Source organism: Ictalurus furcatus, chromosome 6 (assembly GCF_023375685.1).
Source record: "Ictalurus furcatus strain D&B chromosome 6, Billie_1.0, whole genome shotgun sequence".
Classification (NCBI taxonomy): domain Eukaryota; kingdom Metazoa; phylum Chordata; class Actinopteri; order Siluriformes; family Ictaluridae; genus Ictalurus; species Ictalurus furcatus.
In genome coordinates, this window is record NC_071260.1 from 4,623,653 (window position 1) to 4,647,450 (window position 23,798).

Genomic DNA, 23,798 nt, shown 5'->3' on the forward strand with positions numbered 1-23,798 from the left:
TATATATATATATTTGAATATATATATATATATATATATATATATATATATATATATATATATATATATGAATATATATTTGAATATATATATATATAATTTTTCAGGAAAACAAACTGATGTATGAACATCTGTATTGTGCACACGTATATCAGAGTATCTTATATACGACTGTAAAAATAAAAACATTCGCTAGATGGACGTCAGAGCCAAAACATCCCTGACTGTCTGGCTTCCAAGTCGAACTGTAACGTTTAAGGGTTTCATGCACAGTGACGTTAAATTGAAGCTCCGTTTCCCTTTAACGCATCCTGCTGTCGTCAAGACTCCTTACTCACCTCCGAAAACCCAAAACATATTTACTAAATCTAGAAGATCCGGAAGAGCGGCATGCTAAACTGACCTTTTGGAAGGTTTCGAGGTTTTTCAAATTGAAACTAACTGTAAAACAAGAGAACCTGTAAGTGTTCTAGAATGGTACATACGTATACGATCGGAGACGCAACTTTAGTTTGTCGGCACCCATCTTGCGTACGCGTGATACGTGCAGTTAAAAGCAAGTGTAGTTGAACTTTATTGGATTTACAGACCAAGCGCTAAACTAACAGCAGCAGCCTATAGAAGGAGGGAACGCCAATATTTGCGACGCACAGCATCTGTGCTCGTTTTCTGAATTAAGGCAGAATTAAGGCATCATGTCGTCTATGGGTCCTTATTTTCTATTCCATCTCAGAGAAGCCACTCTCATGCACTGCATTATTCTTGCTTTTCTTTAAGCAGCACACGCTTTAATGCCACACTCGCCCACTCCAACATCCTGTTTTATGAGTTTTAAAAAAAAAAAAAAAAAAAACGAAATGGGACACTATCTTTAGCTTTAGGGACTTCATAGCCTGCAGCTATGCGAATGCTCCTCATTTCCATACATACATATTCATGAGCTTTTTATGGCATTTTCAGGCATTCATCTATGGCAGATTGGTTACAGTGTAATTTTTAGACAGTAATCTGTGTCAGATTAGTTACCGTGGCATTTTTAGATGGTAATCTATGTCAGATTAGTTACGGTGGCATTTTTAGGTGGTAATCTATGTAAGGATTAGTTACGGTGTAATTTTTAGGAGGTAATCTATGTCAGATTAGTTACGGTGTAATTTTTAGGCGGTAATATATGTCAGATTAGGGGGTGATCTGTCAGATTAGTTACGGTGGCATTTTTGGGCGGTAATCTATGTCAGATTAGTTATGGTGTAATTTTTAGGAGGTAATCTATGTCATCTTAGTTATGGTGTAATTTTTAGTCGGTAATCTATGTCAGATTAGTTATGGTGTAATTTTTAGGAGGTAATCTATGTCAGATTAGTTACGGTGTAATTTTTAGGCGGTAATATATGTCAGATTAGGGGGTGATCCGTCAGATTAGTTACGGTGGCATTTTTAGTCGGTAATCTATGTCAGATTAGTTACGGTGTAATTTTTAGGAGGTAATCTATGCCAGATTAGTTACGGTGTAATTTTTAGGAGGTAATCTATGTCAGATTAGTTACGGTGTAATTTTTAGGAGGTAATCTATGTCAGATTATTTACAGTGTAATTTTTAGGCGGTAATCGGTCAGATTAGTTACGGTGTAATTTTTAGGAGGTAATCTATGTCAGATTAGCTTCGGTTTAATTTTTAGGCAGTAATCTATGTCAGATTAATTACGGTGTAATTTTTAGGCGGTAATATATGTCAGATTAATTACGGTGGCATTTTTAGTCGGTAATCTATGTCAGATTAGTTTCGGTGTAATTTTTAGGAGGTAATCTATGTCAGATTAGTTTCGGTGTAATTTTTAGGCGGTAATATATGTCAGATTAGGGAGTGATCTGTCAGATTAGTTACGGTGGCATTTTTAGGCGGTAATCTATGTCATTAGTTACGGTGGCATTTTTAGGCGGTAATCTATGTCATTAGTTATGGTGGCATTTTTAGGCGGTAATCTATGTCATTAGTTACGGTGGCATTTTTAGTCGGTAATCTATGTCAGATTAGTTACGGTGGCATTTTTAGTCGGTAATCTAAGTCAGATTAGTTACGGTGGCATTTTTAGTCGGTAATCTATGTCAGATTAGTTATGGTGGCATTTTTAGTCGGTAATCTATGTCAGATTAGTTATGGTGGCATTTTTAGTCGGTAATCTATGTCAGATTAGTTATGGTGGCATTTTTAGTCGGTAATCTATGTCAGATTAGTTATGGTGGCATTTTTAGTCGGTAATCTATGTCAGATTAGTTACGGTGGCATTTTTAGGCGGTAATCTATGTCAGATTAGTTACGGTGGCATTTTTAGTCGGTAATCTATGTCAGATTAGTTACGGTGGCATTTTTAGTCGGTAATCTATGTCAGATTAGTTACGGTGGCATTTTTAGTCGGTAATCTATGTCAGATTAGTTATGGTGGCATTTTTAGGCGGTAATCTATGTCAGATTAGGCGGTGATCTCATGCACTTATCCGCATTTTCTCATGCACTGCGTTATCTTTTTTTTTCTTTAATCGGCACATGCCTTAATGCCACACTCGCCCACACTAACATCCTGCTTTATGTGTGTTTTTTTTTTAATAAGACAGTATACTTATCTTTAGCGACTTTATAGCCTGCAGCTATTGGAATGCTCCTCATTTCCATACATACATATTCATTAGCTTATTTCGGTCACCACACGGTTAAAATAAGATCCTTAGAGTGTATGAGACCTACAAGTGAGAGACTGCTGAAGAGAGAACAGATGTTTCACTGGTTTTGGCAACGAAACCACTTCATGCTGAGGGACATCAAGACACAACAGCCCTCCTGTCTGTCTCTGTCTCTCTCTCTCTCTCTCTCCCTCGCTGTTGTCACCACAGGTCTGTAAAAGTTACTAGGCAATCAATGAGCTGGCAAATTCCACCTCCCAAACACAAAACGCAGGCACAGGAGACATTTTCCTGACTAAAACCCATTCTGTAATTACAGAGTGCATGCTAAAAGCCACGCAGGCCACATCTCTAGCGTTCACTAAACAGTTCAGTACTTTTCATCACTCAAATGTGGCCAAGAACTACCTTTTTCTTTCTTTTTTTCCTTTTTTTTAAAAAGATGTCGTCATTTGATTGCTATTAACTGAACAACTGTAAACGCAGAGAACCAATCAGACTGCAAGCTTTAAGATTCTGCAGCTGGTGGTGAGAAAAGTGTGCAAAAAAAGATGCATCTCATCTGTTGCATTCGTTAGAAGACTGGAATCAAACCCCTGCGCGGCAATACTGTACGCGTAAGGAATAACACGCAGCGCGTTACGGTTACAGAAAATTAAATCGACACATTGAGAGTGACCAATCAGAATCGAGAACTTGACAGTGCTGTGGTGGAAGTCTATAACAGGATATTCCTTATGGAAAAAGTCCCTTCCACTGGACAGATTAAGGACGCCAGCAGTCTCACAGTTCGTACCAGACGTTCAGTAAAACTCAGCCTGGACACGTGTACTAACAGAAACCGTCAAAGAGCATGCACCGAAGAAATCCAGGTCAAGTAAAGAATTTATTGAGATACCCTGAGAGACTGCGCTTTCTGAGGCTGATCATGTGATCACTGGGTCGCACCTCAGGGGGCATTTAAAAGGTTTGACACACTCAAATGGCAGTTCTGCTTCAGAGGGAAGCTAAAACCAGGCCACTGCTGCTGGAGAGAGAGCGTGAAAGAAAAACAAAAAACAAAAAACACGCACACAAGGAACCCCAAAAAAAACCCCAAAACGTGTAGGATAAATCTCAATTTTCTACTTCAGGAGCATAACAGAGCAGTGGGATTGTTCTCCTCCTCTGGACCCTGCAGTGTGTTTAATGTGTATAGTGTGTGTGCGCGCTCACCTTGACTGAATGGCCAGATAAATGGTGCGGCGAAACGATACCAGGTTCACCTCCGTCTTGTCGAAAATGGTGACTTTGTCTTCATCTGAGGACACGAATCAAGAAAGAGAGGATGAAAAGAGACACGAGGTCAATAACGACAAAGCCGAGATCCAGTCTCCTCGGCAGAGGTCGACAGCACTCACTCGCTGATCTTGGAGCTTGATCATTTATTTATTTATTTATTTATTTATTTATTTATTGCACCAGCAGCAAGGTCGATTTTCCTCACAGAAGCTAATAACGAGGCCGAGCTCACACAGCCTGAACTGTGCTTTAGGTCTCTGCGCGGATATAAATACTGTAGACGTCTGTATGAACAAAGACGTTTATCGTTCGGGATGACACTCGGCCTCCGAGAACTCTTCCCGAACGCAGCGTTGCGCTACCAAACCTCGTCTTTCCCACTTTTGCGCAGTTAATCGTTATTTAAAACTGAAACATTATTAACTAATAAAACCTATTTTTACCTGAATATCCGCTTTACACGGCACATTTAACCTCGTTACCTGGATTTCAGAATGAATGACTAATGTCTGATTTTTATTCTAAGTCGTAACACTAGACTCCACCTAAATGAATAATGTGAACAATTACTTAATGGATTAAAATAATGAATAATTCACAGTTCAGCTTAGACAAAAAAATAAAATTCTCTCGTATTTAATAAGTGATCGAACTTCCTTTAGCAGCAATGACTACCAGCAAACGTTTCCTGTAGCTGCTGATTAGATTTGGCCAATTGTGAGAAAGAACACTGAAGCATGGTGGTGGGAGCATCGCAATACAGGGGTGTTTCGCTGGTGTTTTAATGTCATTTAGGGAAACAAGGAATTCAGAATATGATGGTAGCAGTCCATTTCCTAACACTTAATAAAATTTCGGATACCTTCTCCGGCTTCTGCATCTTCGTCTTCCTCCTCGGCATCCTCTTCGTCGCTGCCTTCTGCATCGTCGCCCGAGTCGCTGCTGCCCTCGTCCAGAATTTCTGTTTAATTAAAAACAACAACAACAAAAAAACATTAAGGTTTGTTCCTGTTATCAACACATCCTGTATCCTGTTACAGGTGCTATAAACCATCGTCAAAATTTGCCCCGCCTCTTTAATATTGGCAAACTTTATGTAAATATTACACATCACATCACCAACATTAACGTCCTAAAAAAAAATGCAATCACACAAGTTTTAAATTAAGTGTACTGAATATTCAAAATAGCAGTGGGCGGGGCTAAAAAGTAACATTTAATTATTAGATGGATTAAAATGGAATTTTCACAGGCTACTGCAATGAACCAATCATTAAAAAAACAAACAAACAAACAAACAAACACATGCTTTCGGCTACAACGAATGAGATAATGCCCAAAATCGACCAAAAAAAATAAATAATTTTAAACATCGGTATCAGTGAAGATTTCGATTATCGTCCAGCTCAATCATGCTCATTTCTACTCTCTCAAAATACATTTTTTTGTATTTTTTTTTATTTATTATCGGCTCACTTATATGAAATCATGAATTAAATTTTATTTATATTAAATTACCCGTCTTTGTACAACTCTGTGGAGAGTTTTGAATTACTAATGTGCAAAAATATCCTACACAAATAATAATCACCCAATTAAAACGTAAACACCGTCCTGGAAAGAGTCCGAAAATGATAATAAACGTGGTCAATTCTGAGCATTTGACGATTCACAAATCCCCAAATTACCCTTCTTAATCGCCTTGTACTTCTCTTCATTCTCCACGAAGTCAGGATCCATCTTGAAGACATCTGTAAAACAAAAGAAAACAAACCATGTGTTGTGTTTTAACACAAATCTTTTGCAACTGAAACATTTCAAAAGGATTAAGTCTCTCGCCAGCTCGATGTAATCAGAGGCAATTGCCCACAGAGGACCGTGCGTGTGGCACGATTCACAAAAAGACCCTAATGTGATAATGGCTGTTTATGCACCCTGAAGGCCCGAACCGTACGCCTTTTCAATTACACTCTATTGTCGCAGAAGGAAAACAACATACTGACGCGAGCCAAACGGAAATAAGCCGCAAGAGGGGTGTAAAGGTCAGAAGTGAGAATGTGAGGGCCTCATACGGAGCAGAGAATTTACTCAGTGCCAAGTCAGGATGAGAAATCAGTAGGGCTGGGACAATACGCCTACCTCCTGAATCGATACGAGCACAATACCCGTGTGTCGAATCAATATATATTGCGATTTTTAAGAATTCGCTATTGTGTATTGTGATTTTTTTTTTTTTTTAAAAAAACAATGGACCACAGGAAAAATTCGATCATACACTTATACAGACGAACACATTCATTGCATCTTTCCGAGTTTTATTTCAGGAGCATCATACAGTACTGTATTACAAAACGGGCATTTCAAAACCCTGGACTTAAAATATGTACAATAGAACGAATAAAAAAAAAATTTACTTTTTGAAATAAAATAAAGTGCTACATTAAGTTGTTCCTGCTCATCAAGCAGGCGCCATAAGAAAACAGGAAATAATATAAGCCAAAATCAACACAATATGATACCATTGCATGACAGTTTACATACTGATTTAGCCATGTCTAGCTCTGCATTTCCATGTAATGTGTAAAATCCAAAATGGATTTGGTTACAGTGTCATTTTTGGTTGGTAATCTACGCCAGATTACTTACAGTGGTTAGTTTTTTATGGGTGGTAATCTATGTCAGATTAGTTACAGTGGCATTTTTTATGGGAGGTAATCTATGTCAGATTAGTTACAGTGGTTTTTTTTATGGGTGGTAATCTATGTCAGATTAGTTACAGTGGCATTTTTTATGGGTGGTAATCTATGTCAGATTAGTTACAGTGGCATTTTTTATGGGTGGTAATCTATGTCAGATTAGTTACAGTGGTTAGTTTTTTATGGGTGGTAATCTATGTCAGATTAGTTACAGTGGCATTTTTTATGGGAGGTAATCTATGTCAGATTAGTTACAGTGGCATTTTTTATGGGTGGTAATCTATGTCAGATTAGTTACAGTGGTTAGTTTTTTATGGGTGGTAATCTATGTCAGATTAGTTACAGTGGCATTTTTTATGGGTGGTAATCTATGTCAGATTAGTTACAGTGGCATTTTTTATGGGTGGTAATCTATGTCAGATTAGTTACAGTGGCATTTTTTATGGGTGGTAATCTATGTCAGATTAGTTACAGTGGCATTTTTTATGGGTGGTAATCTATGTCAGATTAGTTACAGTGGCATTTTTTATGGGAGGTAATCTATGTCAGATTAGTTACAGTGGCATTTTTTATGGGTGGTAATCTATGTCAGATTAGTTACAGTGGTTAGTTTTTTATGGGTGGTAATCTATGTCAGATTAGTTACAGTGGCATTTTTTATGGGTGGTAATCTATGTCAGATTAGTTACAGTGGCATTTTTTATGGGTGGTAATCTATGTCAGATTAGTTACAGTGGCATTTTTTATGGGTGGTAATCTATGTCAGATTAGTTACAGTGGCATTTTTTATGGGTGGTAATCTATGTCAGATTAGTTACAGTGGCATTTTTTATGGGAGGTAATCTACGCCAGATTAGTTACAGTGGTTAGTTTTTTTATGGGTGGTAATCGACGCCAGATTAGTTACAGTGGTTAGTTTTTTTATGGGTGGTAATCGACGCCAGATTAGTTACAGTGGTTTTTTATGGGTGGTAATCTATGTCAGATTAGTTACAGTGGCATTTTTTATGGGAGTTAATCTATGTCAGATTAGTTACAGTGGCATTTTTTATGGGTGGTAATCTACGTCAGATTAGTTACAGTGGCATTTTTAAGTAGTAAACTAAGTCTGATTAGTTACAGTGGTTTCATTTTGTTTGGTAATCTACATCAGATTAGTTAGTGTTTTTTTTATGAGTGGTAATCTACGTCAGATTAGTTACAGTGGCATTTTTTATGGGTGGTAATCTATGTCAGAGTAGTTACAGTGGCATTTTTTATGGGTGGTAATCTACATCAGATTAGTTACAGTGGCATTTTTTATGGGTGGTAATCTACGTCAGATTAGTTACAGTGGTTTTTTATGGGTGGTAATCGACGTCAGATTAGTTAAAGTGGCATTTGAAGGTAGTAATCTAGGTCAGATTAGTTACAGTGGTTTTATTATGGTTGGTAATCTACGTCAGATTACTTACACTGGCATTTTATATGGGTGGTAATCTATGCCAGATTAGTTACAGTGGTTTTTTATGGGTGGTAATCTACGTCAGATTAGTTACAGTGGTTTTTTATGGGTGGTAATCTATATCAGATTAGTTACAGTGGTTTTTTATGGGTGGTAATCTATGTCAGATTAGTTACAGTGGCATTTTTTATGGGTGGTAATCTACGTCAGATTAGTTACAGTGGCATTTTTAACTAGTAAACTAAGTCTGATTAGTTACAGTGGTTTCATTTTGGTTGGTAATCTACATCAGATTAGTAACAGTGGCATTTTTTATGGGTGGTAATCTACGTCAGATTAGTAACAGTGGCATTTTTTATGGGTGGTAATCTACATCAGATTAGTTACAGTGGCATTTTTTATGGGTGGTAATCTACGTCAGATTAGTAACAGTGGCATTTTTTATGGGTGGTAATCTACATCAGATTAGTTACAGTGGCATTTTTTATGGGTGGTAATCTACATCAGATTAGTTACAGTGGCATTTTATATGGGTGGTAATCTACATCAGATTAGTTACAGTGGCATTTTTTATGGGTGGTAATCTACGTCAGATTAGATACAGTGGCATTTTTTATGGGTGGTAATCTACGTCAGATTAGTTACAGTGGTTTTTTATGGGTGGTAATCTACGTCAGATTACTTACAGTGGTTTTTTATGGGTGGTAATCTATGTCAGATTAGTTACAGTGGTTTTTTATGGGAGGTAATCTATGTCAGATTAGTTACAGTGGTTTTTTATGGGTGGTAATCTACGTCAGATTAGTTACAGTGGTTTTTTATGGGTGGTAATCGACGTCAGATTAGTTACAGTGGTTTTTTATGGGTGGTAATCTACGTCAGATTAGTTACAGTGGTTTTTTATGGGTGGTAATCTACGTCAGATTACTTACAGTGGTTTTTTATGGGTGGTAATCTACGGCAGATTAGTTACAGTGGTTTTTTATGGGTGGTAATCTACGTCAGATTACTTACAGTGGTTTTTTATGGGTGGTAATCTACGGCAGATTAGTTACAGTGGTTTTTTATGGGTGGTAATCTACGTCAGATTAGTTACAGTGGTATTTTAAGGCGGTATGAAGTGTGGTTGGTTACAGTGGCATTTATGGTCAGAAACTGTAATCTGAATGGTTAAATTGCTTCTAATAAATTACAGTAGTTTGGGTGGAAATTTGGTGTAAAGTGTGACCTGATTGTTTGTTCCCTTTTTCTGGTCTGAGTGCGAGCGTTCTTACTGAGCACGTCCTCCGTGTTGTAGTCATCCTCCAGAGGAAGCATGTGAGTGAACTGGTCCTCTTCCTCCACCAGGTCCAGGCCTTCTGGAATTATGGGATGGTCCTTAAAGCCATCCTTCCTGATAGCAAACATCACCTCAATCATGTACTGCACACGCTTATCGACCTCTGACTCGTGCAGGATGTTCCTCAAGCGCTCAAAGATGGCTAAGAAAAAAAAAGAAAAAAAAAAACCACATTAGAAGCAGGTCTAATTACAGAAATTCCAAACGCGTCCAACACATGACCCTTCTCTAAAAATGCACCGCTATGCTAATCGTAACGAAATCCGTTTGAGTTACTTTTTTTTTTTTTTAAGTGTGTAATGTTACATTACAGGCAACACATACAACAAGCTAGCAGATTTTTTAAAATGAAAGCCTAAGTAGCAGAGTTACATCTCATTAAGTTCACAATCAACACGTCTGAAAGCTCTTACATCAGAGAGATTAATGAGGCTTCACAGCAGAGCTGCAAATGATGCAATAAATTATTCACGTTAGTTCTGTCACCGTAATCAGTGCCTAAGATGAAGGTCAAACACATAATTGTCCTACTTTTCAAACTTATAGCACGACTTTTTTTTTTTTTTTTTTAATATAAGTGGTCCCAATTAGAGTTTACTATAATGTATGCATGTATTATACTTATAGAATATATCATATCATACACCCCGCCACCCCCTCCCTCGGAGGATTTCAGAACCAAGTCAACGCAAAGGTTTTCAGTATGAGGGTAACTGCCCCCAGTGAAGCTAAAGACGGTATATGTATGAGTGCTCTATACAAGGTACGTGGAAACGTGTACGTGTAGGGGGGACGAGTTTAAAATAGAGCTCTCTTCTAGGATTGGGAATGTACCATTAATGCCACGGGGGGAAACCTCTGAGAGTTTCAGGCCGCACTCCTTCAGGAAGCTGATGGACACCTCCACGCTGTCATCAGTGGGACGCTCCAAGAGCAGAGTCAGCATCTCCAAACACAGCACTTCATGAGCCTTTTCCACACACACACACACAATCACAAAATCAAAAGATCTGTCTAGCTATCTGTTGCCTTACGTCCACCTTTGACTATGTATCCGTCTGTGTAGCTGTGTCTAATCATCTGTCTGTGTCTGCATCTGTTCATATCTGTCTGTCTGTGTCTGCATCTGTCCATATCTGTCTGTCTGTGTCTGCATCTGTCCATGTCTGTCTGTCTCTCTGCATCTGTCCATGTCTGTCTGTCTCTCTGCATCTGTCCATGTCTGTCTGTCTCTCTGCATCTGTCCATGTCTGTCTGTCTGTATGTATGCATGCATCTGTCCATGTCTGTCCATGTCTCTCTGCATCTGTCCATGTCTCTCTGTCTCTCTGCATCTGTCCATGTCTCTCTGTCTCTCTGCATCTGTCCATGTCTCTCTGTCTCTCTGCATCTGTCCATGTCTATCTGTCTCTCTGCATCTGTCCATGTCTGTCTGTATGCATGCATCTGTCCATGTCTGTCTGTCTGAATCTGTCCATGGCTGTCTGTATGTATGCATGCATCCGTCCATGTCTGTCCATGTCTCTCTGTCTCTCTGCATCTGTCCATGTCTGTCTGTCTGTCTGCATCTGTCCGTTTCTTTCTGTCTGCATCTGTCCATGTCTGTCTGTCTGTATGTATGCATGCATCTGTCCATGTCTGTCTGTCTGAATCTGTCCATGGCTGTCTGTATGTATGCATGCATCTGTCCGTGTCTCTCTGTCTCTCTGCATCTGTCCATGTCTGTCTGTATGCATGCATCTGTCCATGTCTGTCTGTATGTATGCATGCATCTGTCCATGTCTGTCTGCATCTGTCCATGTCTGTCTGCATCTGTCCATGTCTGTCTGTCTGTATGTATGCATGCATCTGTCCATGTCTGTCTGCATCTGTCCATGTCTGTCTGCATCTGTCCATGTCTGTCTGTCTGTATGTATGCATGCATCTGTCCATGTCTGTCTGTCTGTCTGCATCTGTCCATGTCAATCTCTGTCTCCAATAAATCACATGGGTGTGGAATGTCGAAGCTGAAGGTACGCACCACGTTCTGATTGATGAGGTGAGCCACAAACTTAGAGGCTGTGAGACATTGTTGCTGTGGGAAGAAAAAGAAAAAAATATATATGGCTTTATATATTAATTTTTTGTTTTGTATAATAAAACACTTTCTCTTAGACGCTGAAACTTTTAATGCAGAAATTTATTCACACATTATTCACAGCTGGTGCATGGATTCTCAAAAAAACATACTATATGTAGACCATATACTGGACTATAACGATACTGTTGTGGTTATATGGGGTCTTCGTCAAGATAAAGGTCACTAAAAGCTTCGAAGAGACACTTCAAAATCTGCAGCAAAGTACCGTCTATCAGTACAGGACTAGTGTTCAGGTCGTGTTAACCGTGTGGGAGAAAAAAAAAAACACGAAACACAAGCTACGTGTGCATCATGATGATGAGAGACGTTTACTTTGTCGTTTCGTCTGTAGCCTTTGCGGAAGTTGAGGATGAGCCTCTTGAGGATGAGCTCTCCGATCTGCGGGAATTTGGAGTTGATGATGGCCACCACGGCGGCATAGACGTGGGTAAAGATAGGAGAGGCGCCCTGAGCCTGAAGCACGGACCTCGCCAGCAGACCTCTGAAAAACACACAAACACACGCGTGTTTTTTCCTGGCACTAAAAGTTGTTGTTCTAAAATAAAAAAAACATTTTTTGTATAGCAAAAAAAAAACCCAAAAGCAACCTGTATGAGAAATCAGATACAAGTTTACGAAAGATGCATTAAAAGAAGAAAAATAAGAATAAAAGCCACTAGCATTAAAACTACAGAGCACAGACTATAAACATTTTTAGCTTTAAGTCTACATGCATACGCCTTTGAGCCTATTTTAATACAAGCAAACTGTATTAGTTAAATAATAAGTAAATATTCATTATTTTCCTAGTTGTAGCGAGAACTAGTGCTAGTCCAGCCATAGAACTGGGGGGGGGGGGGGGGGGGTGGAGGGGTTTATCAGATAACAGTAAAAAATCTACTGTAAAATTGTTACGTATTTTAACAATAAAGAAATGCAGACCTCTGTATACAAGTCACTAAAGTACCCCAAATGTAGTAAAATCAGGCATGTTTGGTGTCTGAAGTTTGTTTTTCTTTTGCACTGGAGCTGCGAGATTAACACCTTGAATTAGATTTCATTTCTTTAATACGGACTTGATACATTATGAAACTGTTGACGAAACGCTCAGCTAACGCCTCTAACTTATGAGCGAGATGAGAACTCCAGCAAGCCAGTAGAGTCTGGTGTGGTTTGGTTACCTGCCGCGGACGATGTTCTCCTGCAGCAGCTCCTGGATGATGTTGCCGATGTTGGACACGTTTACTTTGTTGATGAGACCGTTGATGGACTTCTTCAGCGCTTCCCAGCTCATCCTCTGGTACGCCAGACTACAGGGGGGTGGGGGGGGTGGGGAGGAGAATAATAAGCCGGAGGGAAAAAATAGCACGCCTGACGCTGAGAATCTGAATTTTGAACAACCTTTATTAATGTTTTGGTTAAGAAGTCAGTGTGGCTGTTTCAGTGATCGCTTATGGCTCAACGGCAGGAAGAAGAAAAAATTTAAAATCACAAAAGCTAGTTCATCAAATCAATTAAAACTCTAGATATTTAAAAATATATTACGCAATTCATTCTCGACGCCCGTTTGTCATGTAGACACAAACCAATCGCGATGTGGGACAACAAGCTCAAATTTCATTGGACAACGTGGAGCTGAGTGGTAATTTCCCCCGGTCCAGTTACTATAGTAACTACACTTCAAATCCGGTGGAACATTTTAGTTTGGTCTGGCTTACGCGAACATTTACACACAAACTTGATGTCTCTGAGTGTCTGAAATTGATAACCGAGGCCCACTGCTCACGTTAATACTGACAACTCCAAAAAAAAAAAACAGTTTTTCCCAATAATTACTGTAAAACCTTGTGTCACGTGACAGGAAGTCAATTTCCCGAACCTCAAACTGTCAGACGTGCACTACAGTGAGAAACGAGGCACTAGCACCTTCCATGTTGATGTTGTCCTTCACTGCAGGTGGGGTTAAAACCATCTGTAGCTAACTGTCTCAACAAGAAGCTCAGGCTGGAACACGAGGACTCCGCTGCAGCTATAAAAACCCACCCAGTCCCCGGGAGAACCTCCTCGTGCCCCAATTCCAATCTACCCCTTCAATGAACTCCTAATAACACCTTCGCTGCAGACATCACACTTCATTTCCACAGCCTTCAAAACGCCTCTGGATAGTCCTGTGTAAATGTCGTCGTCCCCCCTCCCCCCCCCCCCCCCCCCTCCCACACACACACACACACTTTTTACCACGTTGATTAAATGATTTACACAAGGACAGACTCGACTATCGCTTCTAATTTTAATACATGTTCTTGCCCTGGAGGAAACAAAACGAGTGAGATGAAAGTTTGAAGCTATGTGTCGGAAAATTCAAGATGGAAATGTATTAGCCAAAAACATTTTAGCCGTAGGGCGAGAAAATCATTTTAGTCTTCAAGACACATTACACTTAGGCCCATGTCAACTGGGCTGGACAAAATAAATAAATATATTCTAAAAAAAAAAAATCAGTTTGGTGACCAATAACACATCAACAACTCCCCTTAAATGTGTCTGATTCAGATTTACCCTCAAAACTGTCTAATTCCTGACCTGCTCTTGTCGGTGATTTGGGCCTGCATCATGCGCAGCTTGGCCGGGGGGATGTACGCTCCTCCGGTGCGGGTCAGGATGGGGTCCAGCTCCTCCTTCCTCTTCTTAACTGGAGGCTCATCAGCAGGGGGTTTCTCTCTCTGTGATGGAGACGCAGATCTTTCCCTTCTGGACCTGAACCTCTCTCGAGCTCCATCTCGCTCACGGCTGGAGCGCCGATCGGAACGCCGGTCTCCATCACGATCTCGAGACCTGGCGAGAACGAGTGGGGAGAGGGGTCATTGATTTTGTATCTGGTTTAAAACGTTTTCTGTATAAACAGTTAGTGTGTCAGGAAGTCTCTCTCTTTCTAACTTCCCACCTCTGTCCACCTGGACACACCCCATTTCCCCCCACCCCCACCAAAACATGTCCTCAATCAGACCCCCCCCCAAAAAAACATGACCTCATCCAGACACACCCCATTCCCCACCCCCAAAATATGGCCTCATCCAGACACACCCCAAATCTCCCCCACACCCAAAAAAACATGGCCTCATCCAGACACACCCCATTCCCCACCCCCAAAATATGGCCTCATCCAGACACACCCCAAATCTCCCCCACACCCAAAAAAACATGGCCTCATCCAGACATACCCCATTGCCCACCCCCAAAACATGGCCTCATCCAGACACACCCCATTGCCCACCCCCCCAAAACATGGCCTCATCTAGACACACCCCATTCCCCAGCTCCCAAATCATGGCCTCATCCAGACACACCCCATTCTCCCCAATCCTGGTCTCATCCAGACGCCCTGTCTGCAAATACAGGCATGCCCTCATCCACATATCCCATTCCCCGAAATACCCATACAAACGAACAGGAACTAGAGCAGAACAGAGAATGGAGAATGGAGCTGTGCGTCAAACTCCTCATTCGCCCTCACCTGCGGGCTCGGTCTGTGCGTCTCTGTGGAGACGGAGATCTGGAGCAAGAGCGGGAATACGACCTTCCACTGCCTTTCCTGAGAAAGCAGAAAGGACAGAATAACTTTTGTGCAATTCAATAATGTTTGCGTGTTCACACTTGCTCCATGTCTACCTGTCCGTAGAGGAACTCCTGCGTCTGGCTCTGCTGCTCTCGTCCTGAGCATCACGCTGCAACAGGAAGAACACACATCAGAGAGGACCGCGAGACACAGTGGAACAGCAAGTAGGTGTGCAGTGTGTATGTAAAAGCCATGGACACTGAAAAGCTACGCTGACCCTGATGTGTGCCACGCTGCTCTTCAGTTTGTGCATCACACCATCGTCGCTGTCCTCCTCACTGCTGCTGCTGCCACCGTCTGAGCCGCTGGACCTGGACGACCGTCTCGGTGATGCGTCTTGATCCGCTTGTTCATCTGCGCCGTCTCTTCTTCTCTCTGGAGAAGGACTACGCCGTTCTCCGTCTACAAAACAAAAACAGTCCGAGTGAGACACTACCTTACAGGGGTAGATCTTCAAAATGTCTAGTGATTAAAGAACACTTACCGTTCCTAACTAATATCAGGTAACTAACTTGCCTAGCATGCAATCTAGATAACATTATTATTATTATTATTATTATTATTATTATCAGTGACTCAAATGAAATAAAGATTGGTGTAACCGGCGATGAGGAAGGGGTTTGTCTTCGCTTAACCCGGAGTTTTCACACTTGGTACGAATACTTGAGTTTGCCCTCAACCGTTTCTGGGCTCGTTCTGGGGGGCGGGGCTTATAATCGCAGGTTTGCTTCCACATAGAAGAAACATCTCTGCTAAATGTCATATGATTCCAATTTCGTATAAGATTTTTAGCCATATGGGGTGGCATGAGTGATTTTTTTTTTTGTTGTTGTTGTCGTCCTATTAAAGTCTGGCTTTATCCGCTATATAGCCAAATGTTTGCGGACACCTGACCATTACAAACATAGAAGGGTCTTGCCACAAAGTTGGAAGCACACAATTTCCCTTCACTGGAATCAACGGGTCTGAACCTGTTCCAGCATGACGACGCCCCTGTGCACAAATCGAGCTCCTTGAAGACATGGTTTGAGAAGGTCGGAGTGGAAGATCTCGAGTGTCCTGCACAGAGCCCTGACCTCTACCCCACTGAACACCGACTGCACCCCAGATCTCCTCACAAAACATCAGTGTCTGACCTCACGAACGCTCTTGTACATGAATGAACACAAATCCCCACAGCCACGCTCCAAAATCTACTGTAAAGCCTTCCCAGATGAGTGGAAGTTATGTTAAGGATGTTCAACAAGTACATACGGAAGTGCTGGTCAGGTGTCCAGAAACTTTTGGTCAGATTCTCGGAAAACTCGGGATCTTTATCGAGGAGCGCAAACGGCTCCGTAAAATACCGCCCACCTTCCTTAAGTGTGTGTGTGTGTTGAATTTAAAGATGCGCTCTGCAGAGGAAGCGAGAACGCTCCACAGGAGGCTGGTTAAGACGGTCTAGAGACGGAAACAGCCGGAAGGTCGCTGGAGGAGCAGCGAAAGGTCAGTTACTCGGAGCCGAGGAGCACAGAGAGCCGCATGAAATAATGATAAAGAGCAAAATGTTTCTGCTGGGAAGAAATACCCAACACACACACACACACACTGCACAAACCCAAGGCACTTAGTTTGCTTTAGAACATATTTAAACCTTTATTTATAGGCTTCCTTGCCCTTTTGGGACAGACTCGCTGTAAATCAAGTGTGTGTGAGAGAGAGAGCGAGAGAGGGAGAGAATAATGAGCAATGAAACGGAGGTTTAATAGATGACGGACCTAATGTCACCCTAAACAGCCGATATTTAAAGAGCTATATTGTAAAATCACGAGGTTTAGAGTAGGCCTAGTGTAAAACCACTGATGACATTTTGATTTTTATTACCTTGCCCGAGCGAACCGTTCCAGAGGATTATCAGGGTCGGTGGAAGCGAGGGGACGGGAGACGCCACAACAGGGTGGGCCATATGAGGCAAATATACCGTATCACGATTCTCAAAGGCGTTTCTATGACGCACGACACGGAGGAGCTCCCCAACGAGATTTCCTGCTGGTGTGGCATTTCGATTTTTGTAAACTTGTTTGATGACACTTTTACTACGTTATTTAACGCCTGGCTCAATAAATAAAACGTTGTAATGTACCATGATATCGATATTATAATCGTCACGTCACTCAGCCCCAGACACCACCGAGTTTCTTTTCCATCCAGTACCAAGACTTATCCCAGTGCCGATAATAACCATAATGAACTTTCCTTTACTTTCACACGATCCGTTGTTACCCGGATGAGGACGGGTCCCCTTCCGAGTCTGGTTCCTCTCAAGGTTTCTTCCTCATATCATCTTAGGGAGTTTTTCCTCACCACCGGCTCGCTCAATAGGGATAAATTCACACTTAAAATCTGTATCCTGTGTTTATATATTTCTGTAAAGCTGCTTTGAGACAACGTCCATTATTAAAAGTGCTGTACAAATAAAATCGAATAGAGTTGAATTGAATACCAGTACTAATGTTTTTTATTATGGTGAGGATTTGTAAATCTGGATGGAGTGGGAGTCCAAAGCACAACTCCAAAATATCCAAGAAGTACAATATTAAAAAGCAAAATATTAGTAGGACATTTTGTATTTTAAATCTGGACGTCAACAACAAACCGAACAGGAAAAAACAAACAAACGTAAAATTAGATCGAGAACGAAAAATACCTTGCAATGAATTCCGTTACGGATCAGTCGTATGGTGTTGTAAAGCATGCTACGTCACTTCACGTCGGATAAAAACGCTGGTTTCAAGCAGCCAAGTATGTTAAAACAGAATACCTCACGTGTAGGACCTCTTTACACTACGCAGCTGGCCTCATAACGTTTCCACGAGAGTAATATCTCACTTTGTCAGTTCTTCCAGGATTTTGCGATTCAGAGGAATATTCGGAGGAACTTGCGATTTTTAAAATACTACAGAAGATCTGGGCCAAGACGAGTCACGTGACGTCACGACGTGCGCTCGGCCGAAGCCCTCTTTGATTCAGGTGCGTCGAACATGAGTACAGATGAAAAGGTCTCATTTACCAACAAACACCGCTGTGAAATTTCGCAGATTCAAGTAGTTTTCCACAAAAATCTCCGTAAATTACGTCGTAGATTTTGAGAAAAAACCCGCAGCAAAAGCAAGCATTTTTGGCCGGAACGATCACGTAAACCACGGCGAAATCCTGTACGTACTGATTTGTAATCGTTTGTTGGAACACGAGAAACTGTGAAAGCGAAATCCGAACCACGGTTATTAATCGAGTCGGCCTAGCTTATCCAGTTCTCTAGCTGTATCACACATCTACGGTCGTATTTAACGATCCTTCCCGTGCCGTTCTCAGGCCGATTAACCTACAATGAGATTCGTTGGGAGTCGATTTGGGAGTCGCGCTGAAACCGATTCGCCTTAAATTCATTTCGCATCTGAGAGCTTCACTGAGTGACAGAAGCAAGATAAATATCCACTCACCCAAGCTATTCTGAACTTGTCCAGTTGAAACCGAATAAAAATCGAGTGCGGAAAAGACACAGCGTTGTAAGGAAATGTGTGCTGAATCATTTGGTGTCTCATTTGATTGACCCGAATCACCTGACTATATGATCCTGCTGTGACAGATTATCTGATCAATGTCAGCAAGTGTGCCAGTTTTTACATTAATACGAACAGTAAGTAATTCAGAGGAGTTTAAATGTGAATGCGGGACAGAGCGGAAACCTCAGGAGGACCGAATTAAGACCTAGTAAAATTTCCTGGGAAGGGATCACGTGTGTGAGAAACTTCAAATATCAAAGATGCGTGCAGAAATAAGAGCGAGTAAGAAACATTCGTCTCTGACGGATAACACTGCAGTGACGCGCTTTTTCAATTCCCACATATGTTTCAGGGTTTTGTTCAGATTATGAGTTGCAGTTGGAGTGGTCATCTTACCCCTCCTTCCCATGTGCTCGTCTCCATCGCTGTCGCTGTCATCTGAAGAACTGGAGCTCCTCGTCGTCTTCTCAGGATCACGCGCTCCTCCTGGACTGGAACGCTGGAGTAAGAGAGAGCATGAAAATGACGGACAGGAACAGAATGAAAAGCATGAAAGGTATAAAGAAACAAGGTACGGTCAGTTCTGCGACAGTATTTTTGACGTGCTCGGTTCAGTCTGCTGAAAGAGTTTGCCGGGTCAGGACCGCAGTATACCAGGACCCAGCGTAAGATCACTGTGACCAGTGCTGACAAGTTACAGACTCTGTCGCTAGATTTGGTAACTTTTTAGTGAGTTTTTGAATAGATGTTAGAGACCCAATAAGGCTCTCCAGAGCACATCACAGCTGTGATAGATGAGTACAGAGAGCAGGTTCACTCGAGTCAATCCAAATCACTCACCATTAATCCCAAACACCCATCACCATTATGCCCCATTACTCCCAATCACCATTTATCCCCATTACTCCCAAACACCCATCACCATTATGCCCCATTACTCCCAGTCACCATTTATCCCCATTACTCCCAAACACCCATCACCATTATGCCCCATTACTCCCAGTCACCATTTATCCCCATTACTCCCAAACACCCATCACCATTATGCCCCATTACTCCCAGTCACCATTTATCCCCATTACTCCCAAACACCCATCACCATTATGCCCCATTACTCCCAATCACCATTTATCCCCATTACTCCCAACCCGCTCGTCACCATTACTCCCAATCACCATTTATAACCATTACTCCCAAACCGCTCGTCACCATTACTCCCAACCCGCTCGTCACCATTACTCCCAATCACCATTTATAACCATTACTCCCAACCCGCTCGTCACCATTACTCCCAACCCGCTCGTCACCATTACTCCCAACCCGCTCGTCACCATTACTCCCAATCGCCATTTATAACCATTACTCCCAAACCGCTCGTCACCATTACTCCCAACCCGCTCGTCACCATTACTCCCAATCACCATTTATAACCATTACTCCCAACCCGCTCGTCACCATTACTCCCAACCCGCTCGTCACCATTACTCCCAACCCGCTCGTCACCATTACTCCCAATCGCCATTTATAACCATTACTCCCAAACCGCTCGTCACCATTACTCCCAACCCGCTCGTCACCATTACTCCCAATCGCCATTTATAACCATTACTCCCAACCCGCTCGTCACCATTACTCCCAACCCGCTCGTCACCATTACTCCCAATCGCCATTTATAACCATTACTCCCAACCCGCTCGTCACCATTACTCCCAACCCGCTCGTCACCATTACTCCCAATCACCATTTATAACCATTACTCCCAACCCGCTCGTCACCATTACTCCCAACCCGCTCGTCACCATTACTCCCAACCCGCTCGTCACCATTACTCCCAATCACCATTTATAACCATTACTCCCAACCCGCTCGTCACCATTACTCCCAATCACCATTTATAACCATTACTCCCAACCCGCTTGTCACCATTACTCCCAACCCGCTCGTCACCATTACTCCCAATCACCATTTATAACCATTACTCCCAACCCGCTCGTCACCATTACTCCCAACCCGCTCGTCACCATTACTCCCAACCCGCTCGTCACCATTACTCCCAATCACCATTTATAACCATTACTCCCAACCCGCTCGTCACCATTACTTCCAATCACCATTTATAACCATTACTCCCAACCCGCTCGTCACCATTACTTCCAATCACCATTTATAACCATTACTCCCAACCCGCTCGTCACCATTACTCCCAACCCGCTCGTCACCATTACTCCCAACCCGCTCGTCACCATTACTCCCAATCACCATTTATAACCATTACTCCCAACCCGCTCGTCACCATTACTCCCAACCCGCTCGTCACCATTACTCCCAATCACCATTTATAACCATTACTCCCAACCCGCTCGTCACCATTACTCCCAACCCGCTCGTCACCATTACTCCCAATCACCATTTATAACCATTACTCCCAACCCGCTCGTCACCATTACTCCCAATCACCATTTTTAACCATTACTCCCAACCCGCTCGTCACCATTACTCCCAATCCGCTTGTCACCATTACTCCCAATCACCATTTATAACCATTACTCCCAACCTGCTCGTCACCATTACTCCCAACCCGCTCGTCACCATTACTCCCAATCACCATTTATAACCATTACTCCCAACCCGCTCGTCACCATTACTCCCAATCACCATTTATAACCATTACTCCCAATCCGCTCGTCACCTTTACTCCCAACCCGCTCGTCACCATTACTCCCAACCCGCTCGTCACCATTACTCCCAACCCGCTCGTCACCATTACTCCCAATCACCATTAATAACCATTACTCCCAATCACCATTTATAACCATTACTCCCAACCTGCTCGTCACCATTACTCCCAATCCGCTCGTCACCATTACTCCCAACCCGCTCGTCACCATTACTCCCAATCACCATTAATAACCATTACTCCCAATCACCATTTATAACCATTACTCCCAACCTGCTCGTCACCATTACTCCCAATCCGCTCGTCACCATTACTCCCAATCACCATTTATAACCATTACTCCCAATCGCTCGTCATCATTACTCCCAACGACCAGTCACAGATCACCAGTGTGTGTCCCACCGTTGCACATCTTCATTCTTTAAACTCTCCTTTTGGAGATATTTACAAAAAATAAAAGTTGTAGGCAGAAAGTTTAGTATTTTGTGAAAGTGTCAAATTTTAAATCGTGGTGCCGTGACCAAAGAAGACTTCTTTCTTTAAGAAATAAAGATCTAAACTATTACTTTCTACTCAGATAAAACTAAATTCTATTCTGTTCCAGGTGAAAACCTGTACCCGAATCTGTAATTTGACCATCCCAATGATCACGAGGACTAAATTAATATGCAAAAATATCCTATGACGTCGATGAGCGACTTTTTTTTTTATGGCGCTTTAGCTACTTTCCCCTGAAAAGACCTGACCACACTGCAGTCTGACAGAGACAGGGTTATTACTCACTGCGACACCTACTGGACAACAGAGCACTACATAGTATGCAGATTTCATACCCTGTGTAGGACACCTACTGTATCTAGGGAAACTTCTATATTATATTATATTCATTTATTCCTATATATAAGCACGTTAAGTCAGCACTGATCAACACCACATGAAAACGGTCTCAAACCCAGATTCAGGTACAAAATAATCCCAGGGAAATCAATCAAAGCACTGGGACAGACTCGGATATCTATCAGGTTGTGTTGTTGAAACTCACTGCTAATTGCTAAGCGAATCATCGCACTCATACACCTTTATAACATCAACTATCTATAACAAAAACCCTCAATGTACTAGATTTATCCTAAAACAAAAATAAAAGAGTTCAATCTCAGCATTTCAAACTTTACATAACAACAAGTGATGATCTTTCTAAGGCGCCATTATCCAAAGCACCGCGCTCAATGTGCGTGCGTGTTAGCTCAATGCTAACTAGCCAAGGCCCATAACAACACTTTAACCAATCGGAATTTAAATCCAACACCACTACACGCTATTAAAACCGTATTTATACGACACAATCAAGACAATACCCGAGCTTCGTACCTCATCTTTTGAAGGCGAACTCAAATCCATCACCGCTTCGTGTTCCGCCGCCATGTTTTCCTATCTCTCTTCTCTACCGGAAGTGATTCTACGGGAGCCTGCGAGGTACCTTTAAAAAAAAATACGAAACGCGTTTTCTTTCAAGGCTAGGAACCGTTTAGTCAGAAATACTAAAATGTACACAATACATAAAAACTTCATTACATTACATTTCCAAATGCAGTCATATTAGAAATGTTTGGTTTGCAAGGATTTATTATTTTGTTAGTTTTGTACTTTATTACCAGTTTAGCATCATACCAGTTAAGATTAGCATGCTTAAATCAACACACCTTCAGGTAAATAAAAGCCTCAGCAACACAATTCAGTAACACAAGCTGCAGTTTATTAAAACAAAAATAAATAAATGTAAAAAAAAAAAAGCAGAATTACTTTGAATGAAAAGACAAATTGCTTTAAACTGAATCAATTCTAATGTGCAATTCTGCGGTCAGTGTTTGGGCCACATCTCATAATGAAGGACAGCAAACTACATGCTAAGATGGAAAATGATCACAGTTTTGAATTATTATGATTTTTTTTTTTTTTTTTTAGCTTTGTTATGTTCTTTAGTGTAATTTTTATGTGTGCCAGGATAAAACCGAAACCACATGAGAAAACTTGAGAAACTGAACTACTCATCGAGTGTGTGATGATAATCTGGAGCCTATAATGTTCTCCAACTCCTACATTAGCCTAGCAAAATTAAAGAAGCAAACTTAAAACTCTGAACATCTTGGCAGATTGACTTGAACTGAATTGAGGTTCAACTTTAAACTTAACTTTTAAAAAAACCCAAAAAACTGAAGTCTTCCTTGTTGAAAACTAAACAATAGAAACCATCACATAAATTATAATGGTTTCCACTACAAATATAAGCCATCAGCTAACCATTAAAACTATTACTATTACCATTATTGGTCCTTAATGGTATCCACTAGACGTACAGTTGGGAAAATAAGTATTGAACACGTCAACACTTTCCAGTGAACATA

The 23,798-nt window shown here is 41.5% G+C and overlaps 1 protein-coding gene across 1 annotated transcript in view; it reads right to left on the minus strand.

Moving 5' to 3' along the window:
* Nucleotides 1-22,867, minus strand: part of cwc22 (CWC22 spliceosome associated protein homolog) — a 43,957-nt gene extending 21,090 nt beyond the window's left edge. The window contains exons 1-14 of the mRNA XM_053626268.1: nucleotides 22,765-22,867; nucleotides 19,113-19,215; nucleotides 15,392-15,576; nucleotides 15,228-15,283; nucleotides 15,073-15,150; nucleotides 14,142-14,393; nucleotides 12,740-12,868; nucleotides 11,892-12,060; nucleotides 11,460-11,513; nucleotides 10,274-10,409; nucleotides 9,375-9,581; nucleotides 5,649-5,711; nucleotides 4,823-4,921; nucleotides 3,895-3,979 (exon numbers count right to left, since the gene is read on the minus strand). Of these exons, the coding sequence (XP_053482243.1) occupies nucleotides 3,895-3,979; nucleotides 4,823-4,921; nucleotides 5,649-5,711; nucleotides 9,375-9,581; nucleotides 10,274-10,409; nucleotides 11,460-11,513; nucleotides 11,892-12,060; nucleotides 12,740-12,868; nucleotides 14,142-14,393; nucleotides 15,073-15,150; nucleotides 15,228-15,283; nucleotides 15,392-15,576; nucleotides 19,113-19,215; nucleotides 22,765-22,818 (1,670 nt within the window). The 5' untranslated portion in view covers nucleotides 22,819-22,867. The remainder of the gene's footprint in view (nucleotides 1-3,894; nucleotides 3,980-4,822; nucleotides 4,922-5,648; nucleotides 5,712-9,374; nucleotides 9,582-10,273; nucleotides 10,410-11,459; nucleotides 11,514-11,891; nucleotides 12,061-12,739; nucleotides 12,869-14,141; nucleotides 14,394-15,072; nucleotides 15,151-15,227; nucleotides 15,284-15,391; nucleotides 15,577-19,112; nucleotides 19,216-22,764) is intronic.
* Nucleotides 22,868-23,798: the final 931 nt, after the last annotated feature.